This window comes from Lontra canadensis, unplaced genomic scaffold (genome assembly GCF_010015895.1).
Source record: "Lontra canadensis isolate GAN:19392208 unplaced genomic scaffold, GSC_riverotter_1.0 scaffold8, whole genome shotgun sequence".
Classification (NCBI taxonomy): Eukaryota; Metazoa; Chordata; class Mammalia; order Carnivora; family Mustelidae; genus Lontra; species Lontra canadensis.
In genome coordinates, this window is record NW_022631002.1 from 22,819,755 (window position 1) to 22,833,808 (window position 14,054).

At 37.9% G+C, this 14,054-nt stretch overlaps 1 protein-coding gene across 1 annotated transcript in view; it reads left to right on the forward strand.

Annotated features, from left to right (window-relative positions):
* CDH8 (cadherin 8) overlaps window positions 1–14,054 on the forward strand; it is a 371,685-nt gene that overhangs the window by 294,191 nt on the left and 63,440 nt on the right. The window contains exon 9 of the mRNA XM_032854312.1: window positions 9,987–10,108. Coding sequence (XP_032710203.1) covers window positions 9,987–10,108 — 122 coding nt within the window. The remainder of the gene's footprint in view (window positions 1–9,986; window positions 10,109–14,054) is intronic.

The window sequence follows — 14,054 nt, forward strand, 5'->3', positions numbered from 1 at the left end:
TCATGTTATAAAATTCTACTGGAATAAAATCTTAAGATTTATATGCTTTATTGTTTGCATAGCTGACTTCAAGTACAAAAGTTGACCCCACACCAAAAACTTAACGGAGTCATCCAGGTTTTGTTTTTTTTTTTTTAATACGGCTATTATGTTTTTATATATAAATTCACTAATAGAAAATTTCATGATAATGGAAACATCAAACCTTTTTAAATATTGTTTATTGGTTTATTATGGTCATATTGCTTGAGAAGAAATTCATACTGGAAATATGCTACTCTAGGATTATGTTTTATAAGTACTATATTTTATTGGTTAGTTTTGTGTCTGTTTCCTTATTTGTTGGTCACAATGCCCTGGATTCCCGTGTCAGCTTTACCACTTCTTAGTTTTGAGTAAATAGGGACAAGATGACTGGAGTCTACAATATACCCTTATTTTAGACTGATTGGATGTTCAAGAATGGACAGTTCTTTACTACATAGTAAGATACTTAAGTTATACAGATTGATTTCAGTGCTTACATTCCCCAAGATCAGATTTACGTCTGAGAGAAAGTATCTTCACAATAACCCAATGAAACCCAAAGAGTACGTAACAGATCATGCAACAAATGCTGGGAAGTTTACAGTATTAGTTTTCTTCTCTAATGAAAGTGTATTTGGTCTTGTGTGCATGCATGTGCATATGCATGTCTGTATTGGGGCACAACTGCTGTAAACTAGTACTGAATGAACATTTAAACAGAATATTGGCTACATCTTTACTTTAATCCCTCTCTAAGTGTGAGTCCCTCTAATTAAGATCTGAATATATAAGGGAGTTAAACTGAATTGCATTGTCAAAGTAATTTCAAGATACTCAGTCCCAATAATCTTGAATCAATCCTATTTGAAATAATTAGAGGGAAAAGAAACACCACTGAGGATTGGATAATAGAGGCATAATGCAATTTTGTTAGCAGAGTAGATTGAGAGATTTTTTTGCCAAGAAGACTTAGGTTATCAAAGAGGACATGGGAGTTATAAACTCAACACAGAATTTTATTTCCTTATCTGTTACAGCTGGGAGAAAGAGGAGTTGTGTAAGAAAGCTAGAAACATGTATTCGGGACAGTACCAGAAAAAAAAAAAATCAGTATTTGAGTTACAAATTAGGCAAAAACAATACACAGTAGAATGGAGCAGCACATCTCAAATGAAACAAACTAAAACCATACATGCATACACACATACGTGCAAAAACAAAACCAAAAAGCATACAGACAATAGAGGAAACCAAATTTGTAAGCCTCAACAACTAAAAGTAATATTTTATAACAGATGTTAATAGAAAAATGGAAAGTGTAACAGTTCTCATTAGTATTGACTTTTCATTTATAAACAGTCATAGAGGGGTGCCTGGATGGCTCTGTGGGTTAAAGCCTCTGCCTTTGGCTCAGGTTGTGGTCTCAGGGTCCTGGGATCAAGCCCCACATCGGGCTCTCTGCTTGGCAGAGAGCCTGCTTCCTCTTCTCTCTCTGCCTGCCTCTCTGCCTACTTGTGCTCTAGCTCTCTCTCTCAAATAGATAAATAAAATCTTTTAAAAAATTAAAAAAAAACAGTCATAGATGTTTTATGTAAAATGTGACCATTAAACTTTTCCATTTAATAAAAATGCGGAATCCAAGAGGTTCAATAAGTTAGTGCTCATGTCAGTGGTTTGAAAACTTTTCTCCATGGCATCAAAATTTTAACTACTTAGTTTTAAGGACCTCAACTCTTGTTCTGACGACAAGGATCATGAAGGTTACTGTAGTTAGTTAGGAAAAGGGTAGAGTGGAGAACTTGCCATGTTGATTATGTAGGACTCTGCAATTTCCAGGTTCACAGAAGATGAATGTAACAAATAAGGGAGCTGTGCATTTTCTCCCCATTCGGAGAGCGTTTGAAAATGCTGTAGCCAGTAAGCTTGCTTTTTAGCAGTCAGGCAAACCAAAGGTCCGTGAAGACTTGAACCAAAGTCATGCTCAGGGATCATTTTCTCCAGGGAGTTGAAACCATTGTGAAATATATCTAAGTCCACAACTTTCTCAGGCAGAGAGAGTGCTTCTCTCCCTTTTTTGAGAGCACTACTACTTAGGTAATAGAAAAGTATGACTTATGAGATGTATTTGATACTAAAGCCCCCATCTGACTGAAGTTCTAGTGTAATTCGAAACTACTCTGTAAATAGGACAGATTTTTAAGGAGTAAAATAGAATCCCTCCTCCTCATGGTCTGGCTTGCTGAAATTTTCTCAATACTACGACGAAAAATTATGGAAATTCTGGTGGTCAGCTGCTCCCCTGATGCATTTTAGAAGGCAGAAATTTCTTGGTATATATTGAAAGGGGTCGAAAGACTGTTTGAACCAACCCATCAATACTGTTGCCATGACAGTGAAAGGGTAACACGCAAGAATAATATTGTCAGGAGAAAAACCTAATATCCCCAGGAGCATTTCTAACCTGCTGGTATCCATTGGTTAATTATATTCTAGGCTGTTCCTATTTAATAACCTATAGATTGGTTAACCATCCACTAGCAATTTAGAAATTACTGTATCACTGATGGGCATAATAGCTCTCAAGAAGTTTTATCTTTAGCCGCAAGAGAAGTGAAATCTGCTGCTGAAATTATTTTCCAAGACTTTTTCACATTTTCCTCAGTTTTGTTTTACATTTCCTAACTTGCTATCTTTTCTATCCCATATTCAGTTCCTATAATCTTCCTATTTTATAAATCTCCACCGTGCCTCTCGTCTCTATTCAATTATAAATTCTCTTATTTTGCATTCCCCTGTTGCCTGTAATTTACTGCTCATGGCTTCCACCCCTCTCCTTGTTGAGGGCTCAAGATTTCTTTATGGAGCCCCACCAGTATATCTAAATTTGTCAAATCATATATTTTTTTTCTGTTATAGTCTGAAAAAGAGAGACTGTTTATTTCAATCGATACCTGCAAAAACAGCTCATGGAAACTAGTTAGAAGCAAATTCCCAAGTATCTTAGACTTAGCAGTATTCCATTACCTTTGATTATAAAAGGGCAAAATTAATGGGCAATTCATGAGGCTGTGACAGAGAGGTGACAGGAAGTCAGTACAATGCAAATGGTAGAAGTCAATGAGTTGTTTACAGTAGGTGCCGGTTCATGTTTTGTGTGTGTGTGTGTATGTGTATGTGTGTTTTCCCTCCCATCGTTATGTGAAAACAGTCGGACTTCTGTGGCCAGCTGAAACAGGCTTTTCCTTCCAGACCACTGTGTCGCGTCTCTTCTGTTTAGAAAATTAATCTTTAATGAATGCTAATCAGGTTTCTAATTACAATATCTTTAGGTTTAATGTTTGTGTATCAGATGAAAAGCAAACATTTTGGGGCCAGTCACAAAAGACATGAATAATTTCCTCAGAAGCTTATCTAATTAATTTTATTGCTCTATAATATCTTTAAAATTTGAACTGCCATCATTTCATTCGTTTCGATAAAAGTGAATCTTCAGCACTTAAATTGGACACGTTCAAGAATGTCAATGGTGCATGTTCATCTAATGTAGTAGAGGAATATGGTAACACCTTTGGGGGGTACTTGGGGGCCATGACACACTAGTTTTTTTTTATTTTCTTTTATTGTTTTATTCTTATTTTTCTTTTATTGTTTCTCTTCCAGTTTTAACAGTTTCAAGAAATCATCAGTCTATTTCTAGGATACTCATATACTTAGGAAAACAAGATAAGACCAACCCTAACTTTTCTTGCCTGTCTGCTTTATGCTAACATTTTAAAATTGTAAATCTCATCAAGAATATTTCAATGGCTTGACCATAATCACATGATAAAACCCATACTCTTCAGCATGTAACAGAAGACTCTTCCTGATTTGGTCTCACATTGGTGTCCTGGTGTCACCACAGTTACTTCTCTGGAAACACTCTCCACTGGGGCTACTGATTTATTGGTGATGGCATCTGCTCTAGGCTTCTAGGCTTCTAGGTTTTCAGATGTGGCTCTGTCTCAAGGATCTGTCCACCTTTCTTTACCTAGGAGACTTCTGTTCATTATTTAAAGCTAATTCAAAGGTCATTTCCTTGTTTAAATCCTTCCCATGACTGTAGGACTGTGTCTCCGCCTCCTGTGATCTTCTGCAGCATTTTGTAAAGGAGTATTTTGCAGGACAGATGAAGGTGTCAGCTAACCCTTATAATGCTAGGGTCCTGTGGATTCCTTGCTTATATCTGTGCTCAGTAACGGGGAATAAAAATGAAATTATTTACTGGATAACTAAAGAATGATGAAAAAGGAAATGAATGCATAACAAAAGGGTGTTATCAAACATCTCATGAGGGAGTTATGAGCTTTTTAAACATCCTTGAGTTTTTATATGTTGAAAAATGAATTGAAAGAAGGTTGGACAAGTAAATCTCACATATCCTTGTTTTTTTTTCAGACAGGAACTGGTTTGGGAAGAGTATCGTCCTCTTCAGTCACAAATGGCCTAGTGTTTGGGAAGAGGGAATATAGTGGTTTAAACAGTGCCCCCCCCCTAAAAAAAGTTATGTCCAGTGTCCAGGTCCTAACCCCAGAAACCAATGAATAGGCTATTTGGAAAAAGGGAGAGTATTTGCAGATGTAATTAAATTATAGATTGTAAAATGACATCATCCTAGATTACCTGGGTAAGGCCCTAGGTCCAGTAACCACTGTTTTTATAAGAGATAGGAAATTAGAAGACATGGTAAGAGGAAGAAATATCCCTGTGAAGACTGAGGCAGGGACTACAGCTCTTCAGTCACAGAAAAAAGAAGTCCTTGGCTCCTTGGATGGTCTCCAACAACTAGCAACCACCTCCCCTACTTTGAGATCACCACTGGGCTTCAATTTTTCCACATTCCTGTAAAACGCAATTCATTCTTTCTGAAAGGTTCAGAGCTCTCTGCTTTATGTTTCGCCATCCTGCCCATGCCTGGACCAAATGACTGAGCCATGGCTCTGATGCTTCTTTCCTAGGGACACTCTGCCTTAGCATTGGATGGTCCTGTGGGCGGGGGTAGAGGGTGTGTGAGGTAGTGGGGGGAGTAGACTTGAGTCCCCTTGGTTCACTTCTCTCAGCATGAAACCTCTCCTTATGCACCATGGAAGGAGGATCAGGGCCCAGGATTCTCAGGGATGCTTGGTCCAATGTAGAATTAGGTCACATGAATAGGGATGTGGTGGAAGAAAGCAGGCCCCACCTGCAGTTGCCCACAACTTAGTCTCAGCAACAGGGATGTGAGCAGGATGAGAAAGGCTAACATCCCGCCTCTCCTGGGTATAGAGCCCTTGACCAGAAGCCTGGGGGAGAGGGAGGCCTGCGTTCTGGGTTGTGTTAGTCCGGAAGATAGTTCTCAAGTTCCTGACCTCTGCGAGTGGGAGGAGTAAGCAAGGGTTGGTTCCAACACTGCAAACTAACTTATCAATGTTTTGAACATTTTCTTGAATAAATGTTTTTATTTGCTATATGCCCTTTGAAAAAGGTCCTAAGACTTTAAAAAAAAAAGTATATTTTAAAATTAAACAGATTTTTCTGGGAAATGGGATGGTGCTGTTCCTCATGCTGGCATGCCCCAAGTCAAAAAAAAAAAAAAATAGGGGCACCTGGGTGGCTCAGTGGGTTAAAGCCTCTGCCTTCAGCTCAGGTCATGATCCCAGGGTCCTGGGATCAAGCCCTATAGTGGGCTCTCTGCTCAGCAGGAAGACTGCTTCCTCCCCTCTCTCTGCCTGCTTCTCTGCCTACTTGTGATCTCTGTCAAATAAATAAATAAAATCTTTTTAAAATAAATAAAATAAACACACACACACACACCCTAAAGAATAAAACCCGAATTGTTTTTAAAAAGGCTTTTTTTTAAAGATTTTATTTATTTGACAGAGAGAGATCACAAGTAGGCAGGGAGAGAGAAAGAGAGAGTAGGAAGCAGGTTCCCTGCCAAGCAGGGAGCCCGATGCGGGACTCGATCCCAGAACTCCAAGATCACGACCTGAGCTGAAGGCAGAGGCTTTAACCCACTGAGCCACCCAGGTGCCCCTGTTAAAAAGGCTTTTGAAAAGAGATGTAGTTTGGCCTGAATCTTAAAGGAGAACAAAGAATCAGAAGTTATAAAAAGAAGGGATTAGGCTACATTGTTAGTTAGGGTTAACTGTGCAGTATGTTTTATGTAACCACGAAGGCTACAGAAATTCTGTTTTGTCATAAGCCACTAGCATATCCTTTTTCAGTGCCTGAGTATACAGTTCAGGTTTTTCTTTCTTTTAATCAGGCATACTGTAAACTACTAAATTAAAAGGAAGCGCCTAAAAAGATATCCAATTCAACTGTCGATGTAAGAAGAAATTTAGTAAATCTGGCCAATTATTAAATAAATGTAAAAAATACACCATTGCAGTAAACATAATACACAATGTACACACCATGAGATTCTTTACAGTTCTGAGCAGTAGATTCCCAATTGAGTTCTGGGTTTCCCCAGAAGAAACTAATGTTTTGAAGATTTTATTAGAGAGAGAGAGAGGGAGAGAAAGAGATCACGAGCAGGGTGGAGGGGTAGAGGAAGAAGCAGACTCCCCAGAGTAGGAATCCAGATGTGGGGCTCCATCCCAGGACCCTGGGATCATGACCTGAGTCCAAGGCAGATGCTTAGCCAACTGAGCCACCTAGACACCTTACAAAGAAAATAAAAGTCATCATTTCCCAAATGCCTACTGTTGATTAGATTACAAGATAGTGTTTACTTGTGGAAGTGCTAGGACAAATTAAGTATCATAATTGGAAGAATCTTCTCAGTCATTCATGAGGTTCTAACAGTATGAAAATGACAGATCCCCAGCCCACGTCACTTCTAACAAACAAACAAATCAGAGTGATGTTTTCCAGGGTTCTGAGCCCTGGGATAGTTAATACCACCTTATCCCTGACACTACATATGAGGAAAAGGTATCCTACTCTAATGTTCAGAGTTAGCCCAATAAGCAGCTCATGCAGCTTTTATCTTTTGTGCTGGACTCTTACACCTGTCAGCCATCTAGTTTTAAGAGCGGGTTCCTCTTTTTTTTTTTTTTTTTCTTTCCAATGCTGAGATCAGGAAAAGAAGAGAAAAGAACAGATTTAGCATAATTATCCCTTGCCCAAATGGTGAGAAAAAAAAAAAAAATCAATGTATGCATGTTTGCCTGTCAGGTGTGTATGCAGCGTAAGACAGAAAACAAAGGGTATCAGTTGGTAGACTTGACCCAAACATTGCCCGTAAGTCTGACTCAAGTTTAGCATTTTCTTCACTCTCCAAGGAGCAAGATTGTGTTCAAGGAGAACAGCTTTTCCTTGTACTTTCCAGTTCTCAAAGACTGTGCACTTATTTTTCCACTGTCTATTCTATATATGTAGTTTATTAAGCCTATGTCGATCGTTGGCTCTTTGTTAATTGAAGGGTAGAGAAATGCAAGACAAAAACATTATAGAAGGATCCTGTAATCATTTAAATACACAAGAGTTGGTCTAGGATGTGGAACAGAGAAAATGAATGTTATATAAATAACTTATCAGTAGTTTGTAGAGTTGAGATACAGAGAATTACAAAATAAAAATCACTTAAAGGGACTCTGCTTGGGTACAATAGTACAATGAGTAAATATAGGGAATTTAAATTGTTCAGTCTCTCAGAGAGGCTTGCAGATTATTAGTGCAATTCTGGGCATGTTAAGGTTTTATCCACTTCTGCATTTGATAGTTGGACTCAAAACTTAAATAAGTGTTCGTCCATGAGATAAGTATTTATAAGAAACCTGTATGTATTCTTGAAGAAATGGCAGTAATTAGTTACCTTAAGCAAATATATTTTGTTTTGGACTTCAGTATTATTCTGTGCAAAGATCTCATGTTTGGGAGACCAAAGCTACATTTGGGGGTTAATTTTTAACTGAATAATATAGGTAAAGGCACATGGTCCTTTGAATGCCAGTCTCCCCACCTAAAATAGGAGAATTACATTGAATTGAATATAATTCATAGTTCCATATGGTTATAATTCACATAGGATTGAAAGAGATATACTTCCAGAAACATCCCACTGTATAGACCAAATAGTATGCATGGCGCTCATCATGTTGACAATTACAAAGGACAAAGGCTAAAATGCCCTTAACTGTGTGCCTCATACTATCTGAGAACCTAATGTCTTCTCTTATTTTTAATGTTTCTGGAAATAAAGTTCTTCATTTTCTTTCAGTTTTCTCTGGAATAAAAGGAGGTTAAGTCACTTGTTCAGGATCACGTAGGGACGAGAAGGCAGAGCCGGCACTCCAAACATTGCTGTTAGGTGCATATACTGCATTCCCTTTTATTCTCTAGCAGCTGCTGTTCAGCTCATGGTAAGGCTAGAGAAGCATACATCTTTAAAGATATAATTGTACTTTATTTCACATACCTTATACCTTATTTATCCACCTTAAACAGGTGGATAAAGCACAAAATATAACTTCCCTCTCTTAGGATCATATAATTTTTTGAAACTTCCATGTAAATTTTTGAAACTAAGAGGTCCATGGTTCTTCTCTGAATTAAGAAGAAATTCACTTATTAGAGATAAGACGGTAAAAGAAAAGGGGTTTATCAAGTGAGAAATTTAAGGCCATTGGCTGGATTCTGGGGAAGTGAGGTTATGTTCCACGACTGAGGTGGTGGGAATTAAACAGGGTACTATCCATCCATCCATAGTTAATCCCATTAGCATACTGGAGAGTTGCCATGCTAGTTAACTAAATTCAAATCTTGTAACATTGCCAGTGGGCTTAACCAACTATAAATTTAGAACACGGCTATGATTATTTAGTGTGTACTTTAGAAGTATTTTGCTACTTCACACACACAAAAATGAGTATTTGAGGGGGTTAGAGCTCTGAATTTAATCAATTATCACAAAGATCACTTTGATACATCAAATGCAAGTCTGTTTCTTCATATTCAAAAGCCACACACATCCCCCTCTTGGCTTACATATAAATATTCACTGCCACGGAGACACAAATAAATAATTGGCCATCACCAGTGCATTCTGTATAATTTACAAGAGATCAGAAGATTATTACATGGTACAAACTGTATTACATATATTACAAATGAAAAATCACATGGCCAAAGTCAACAATGTATTAGTTAATGCACCAGATTTCTGTGCGCGCGCGCGTGTGTGTGTGTGTGTGTGTGTGTGTGTGTATAACTTTTAAAATTTAAGGATTTAAGGATTAGGATTACATATTAAATTCTCTGCTGTTGGAATTGACCTGGAAAGAGGAAAAGATTATTATCTGTTTACACTGATGAAAATCTTTGTGAAAATGACAATATTAAAATTACTTAGGCTTATCTTACCGGAAAGATCCCAAGGTCCATTTTTGATTTAAAAAAAAAAATAGAATTCACAAGAGGTAGGATTCCCCATCTTTAATATTGTCTTTATCATTGTTAAGGAATGGCTCTCAACCACTGGCTCTGGCCTTTTCCTGGGTTTTTGATGTTCCTCTTTAATATATGGCCAGTCAAATAGGGTAATAGCACAAAAATGGCTTGAGTTCTACCCAAGATAAAGAGTAATCTTCGTTGCATAGGGCTTTTTTTTTTCTTTTGTATAATGCATTTTATCACTTAAAAAAAAGCTTTCTTCATCAGGGAAACCTCTAAGTTTTTCAGAGATGGTCTTTGTCAAGCTAAGCTCCAGCAAATGGTGTTTGAAATCGTAATTTATACTTAAGCAGTCAAGCACGTGCTGTTTTGTTTTGTTTTGTTTTCCCTATTGAGTGGTCAGTTTCTATCATCACTATGTCGAAAACACCCTAATTAAAGGAAGTTGAAACAGACACACATGCTTTCCAGAAGAAAGTTGAGTTGCACGTTAAAAATGAAGTACCCTCAATGCTGATGTTATTTTTTCCTTCCCATAGGGAACCACAGTCAGATATCACGAGTGCCTGTTGCTATTAAAGTGCTGGATGTCAATGACAACGCCCCTGAATTCGCATCCGAATATGAGGCATTTTTATGTGAAAATGGAAAACCCGGCCAAGTAAATATCTCCATGTTGTTAATGCTGAATATGTTTGTATACAACTGTCTCATATCTGATTAACCTGCATTCTAGTGAGCATCTCATCATTTACGGTCTGCAAAGTCACAGGCAGGAAACATCCAAATGGGAACAGAGAAGGAGCATTTTTTTTTCTTTTGGAGAGGTTCTCTCCACCCTAGACCACTTGGGCTCCTCAAGTTCAACACCCTGCTGTGCCATGAACCCAGAGCCAAGTAACAATCTTAAAGTCTCTTGGGCTCTGGCTAAAACACGGAGGTCTTAGAGAGATGGGGACAAAAATTTGAACCTTCTTATGACAGAAAGCAAGAGAAAAGCTCACAAGGAGGGCGTTTATGTTTCATAACAACCCTAAGAACCACACCTAAGAGTGGAACCCAGGAAGACCCGTGGTAGAAAGTGATTTTTGCAATCTGTAAAAATGCAGATGTATTTAGATAAATATAGGATGAACGTGATTTAGACGTGCAAGTGAAGCATCTGAAAATTGTGTATTGGTGAAACATTTTTTTTAACCTTTCTTATATAGCGTAGATAGGAACACTAGACAGATAAAAATAGAGAAATAGGAACGAAGGAAGGAAAAAGGAGGGAGGGAGGAAGAGAGGAACAAAAAAGACAAAACCTGCTCTACTCTGAATGTCAAAATGGAAATAGTCTATGTAAAGTTCTAAAAGCACAAATGTAATAGATTTATTTTAACAAGGTGCCAAAGTACTGTATGTTTAAGAAATTTATCGTTTTTCAACTTCCTAATTTATTTCTGGATGGTGACATTTTAATTTAAATAAACAGCAGCTGACAGCATGACACTGGAGTTGTTAAACTATTCTTGGGCCTCATGTGGGTGTTAGGAATTAAACTTACTATTTGCCGAGTAGCTTACCTGACAAGAGTCAGATTTTTTTTCACCTACAGAAAGGAATAGCGCTGTAGCCCTATACTTTAATTATTACAAAACATCAATGTGTTACCCTCCTGTGATACAGTGGACATTTTCCCCTACTCTACTCCCCTATATCCCAAGGATTAGCCTCATTTCTGTTTCCCAAAGTAAGACATGAATATATGTGTACACACACACACACACACACACACACACACACACGTACAGCTAAAATTCTAGCATTCAAACTCAGTTATTTCAAATATCTAGAGGTCATAAATACGGTTATCAAAATATTCACTTTCAGCAGTGATAGGCTCTTAAAAATATTCTAACATTAAGTTTCCTAATTTCATCATGTGGAACTGCCCTCTATCATGTCTGTTGAACATTTTCATTTATAATCTTTTGAGGGTAGAGTGTATGTGTATATGTGTGTGTGTGTGTGTGTGTGTGTGTGTGTGTGTGTATGGCAGTAATTATCACTTGGCTAAGTTGGCAGATCGAGTTGACCGAGTTCAATCAAAATTTACGCAGGTTAGTTTCAAGGATGTGGTTGTGTGGACCCGATTGCTCCTGGGGTGATGTAGCCAATCAGAGACTTATAAGCCAGACATTTTTCATCACACAGAATCTGTCAAATACTTTAGAATTAAAAAAAAAAAAAATCATGAAAAACTCATCACACAAGTTCCGAGAGTCAATGGCATTGATATTTCAAAAATCCCACATTGGCTTCACTTGTGGTGTTGACATATGCATGCCTTTGGACCTCCAGGAATCTGGAGGTTTACCCTGTGGATTTTGACTATTTCCAAGGTTTTAATGATTCCTCAGCAGTTCTTACCCTCAGGAAAAAAAAAAATGCATTGTTTCATCATCTTTCTCCCGCACGATCAAAATAAAACAGTTCATTCTTTGTTTTATGATTTTTGCATATCAAAATGAATGACTCAGTCTGTGAAGAAATGTTTTGTTGTGTATCTGTCCACTGCCACTACCTTATCCTCAAGTGAATCTGTTAGGTATGTTTATCAGAGTTCATATTTACATAAAGAGATCAGATTGACTCCTCACATAAGCTTTGGACGTATGACTGACTGGTTGATACACAATAAGTTGTTCAAACAACTCCTGAATTCCTTGCATCTTTTGTGCTAGTCAGAACTCATGTGTGATTCATTACACCATTCCTAGTTCACTTTTAATGGCTCAAGGATCTCCTTTTTGTATTTAACGTTTTCTAAAATGCCTATGTGTTATCGACACCAAATAGTGTTTATGTAAGTTCAACACAGATGCACTTTCAGTCATCTCTCATAACAGCACAAAACGACTTAATTCATTCTGAAATCAGAATATTCATTATGAGGTGATCACACACTCAGGAAAAACAAATGTCAATAGTATTAGCACTAAATTCATAGTTATATCGGTATTTTCAACTATTATTGTTGGCTTTAAAACAGCCTCAGGGAAAGGAATGTAGGGACTCTGAAATGTCTGGTTTGCCTGGAAGGTATGGATTTAAGGCTGAACTCAAAGGGGATCAGCGGCCGGACAAATGAGGCAGCTGGAGATTATTAGTAATAATCAAGGGCAAGCCAGTAAAAACCAGTCTGTAAAGACCTTCTGGACTGAGAACACCTCTAGAAAGAGGTTTTTAAAACCTCTCACAAAATGAAAGCCACTATCAACATGAACATAGAGAATTCTACTGTGCTTGACTAGTTTTTGTTTTTGTTTTTTTTTCGAGGAACACACTCCTTTAAACAAAGAATCAAGTAAAATAAAAACTTTAACAAGGAAGGAAGCACGCCACTTTTCTCTTCTCTATACATAGACCTCCGGGACAGGAGGCATCTGTCCTAGAATTGTTACAGGTTTACTTTGAAAGTAGAATTGGAATTCCTATCTGCTTCTCCCACCTTTTATTTCTTAAGAGTAACAACCACCCATGACAGAAATAGTTCAGAGGCCTCATTTGAAATAATCCCTCCATTACATAATTAAATGTTAACATGGTATATACTATTCCTAGTTACTTCTATTAAAAAACCACTTCCCCACTAGGTAATAGATCTCAACTCAAAAGTTTTAAGATGACTTTAGTCTTCTTAACTCCATCACAGCATGATAGAATCATCTACAGATTACTGGACCCTCAGTTTAACAGGAGGAATAAGAGTCTTTCCACTGACTCCTCTCTTTCTTTCTGACAGAAATGACGTTATGGATTAAAGATTTCAAGATTAGAAAGCAAAATATGTAACAGACAGCCCATGTGTCTGATAGGATGGTAGGTTTGGGTCCGTCAGTAAATACTTATTAAACACAAACAATGTACCAGGACTTGAGGAGGTACTGGGGATTTAGTGGCAAACAACACCCTAAACAACAGTCTTTTTCCATTCTAGAATTTTCTCTCTGGCAAACACGTAATAACATTAGAAATGAAAGAATTGTGAGAACATACCTCAAATCCTCTGGGCAGAAAGGAGGCTGAGGAGCTGAAGGGAAAAGGAGCTCTCTTACTGAAAAGACCTCTTAATATAGGACCCGTCCCACCAGAGACAGGAAACATCTATCAAGAGCTGAAAAGGAATCAGCTGGGGATAAACCAGGTTCTCTCTGAAGAGAATGGTAATCTGGCTGGACGGGTAGAGGAACAGGTAACAGCTGTGGAGAAACCAGTACCTTCCTTCATTATGCTTGACAACAGCACACTCGGAACCAAACATGAAAGAAAAATAGAGAATTTTAGTGACCAGTGTTGGTCAGAGGGCCTTCCATAACTCTCTCCTACCTCTCATCCCCTTACTAGGGTCTTTCTGGGATTTTGTTTCAGATGCTAACCCCTTGTTTACCATACAGATCTAATTAGGATAACTTGCTCCAGGTGGTTCACTGATGCAACGACTACACTGAAAATGTTGAATCTCCACGTGTGAGTCAAGGTCTCTTATTTAGTCCCAGAGAATATTTCATTGTTTGAGGACTAGGTAGATGACAGACTGCTTCAGCTCTTTCTTCCTTCAG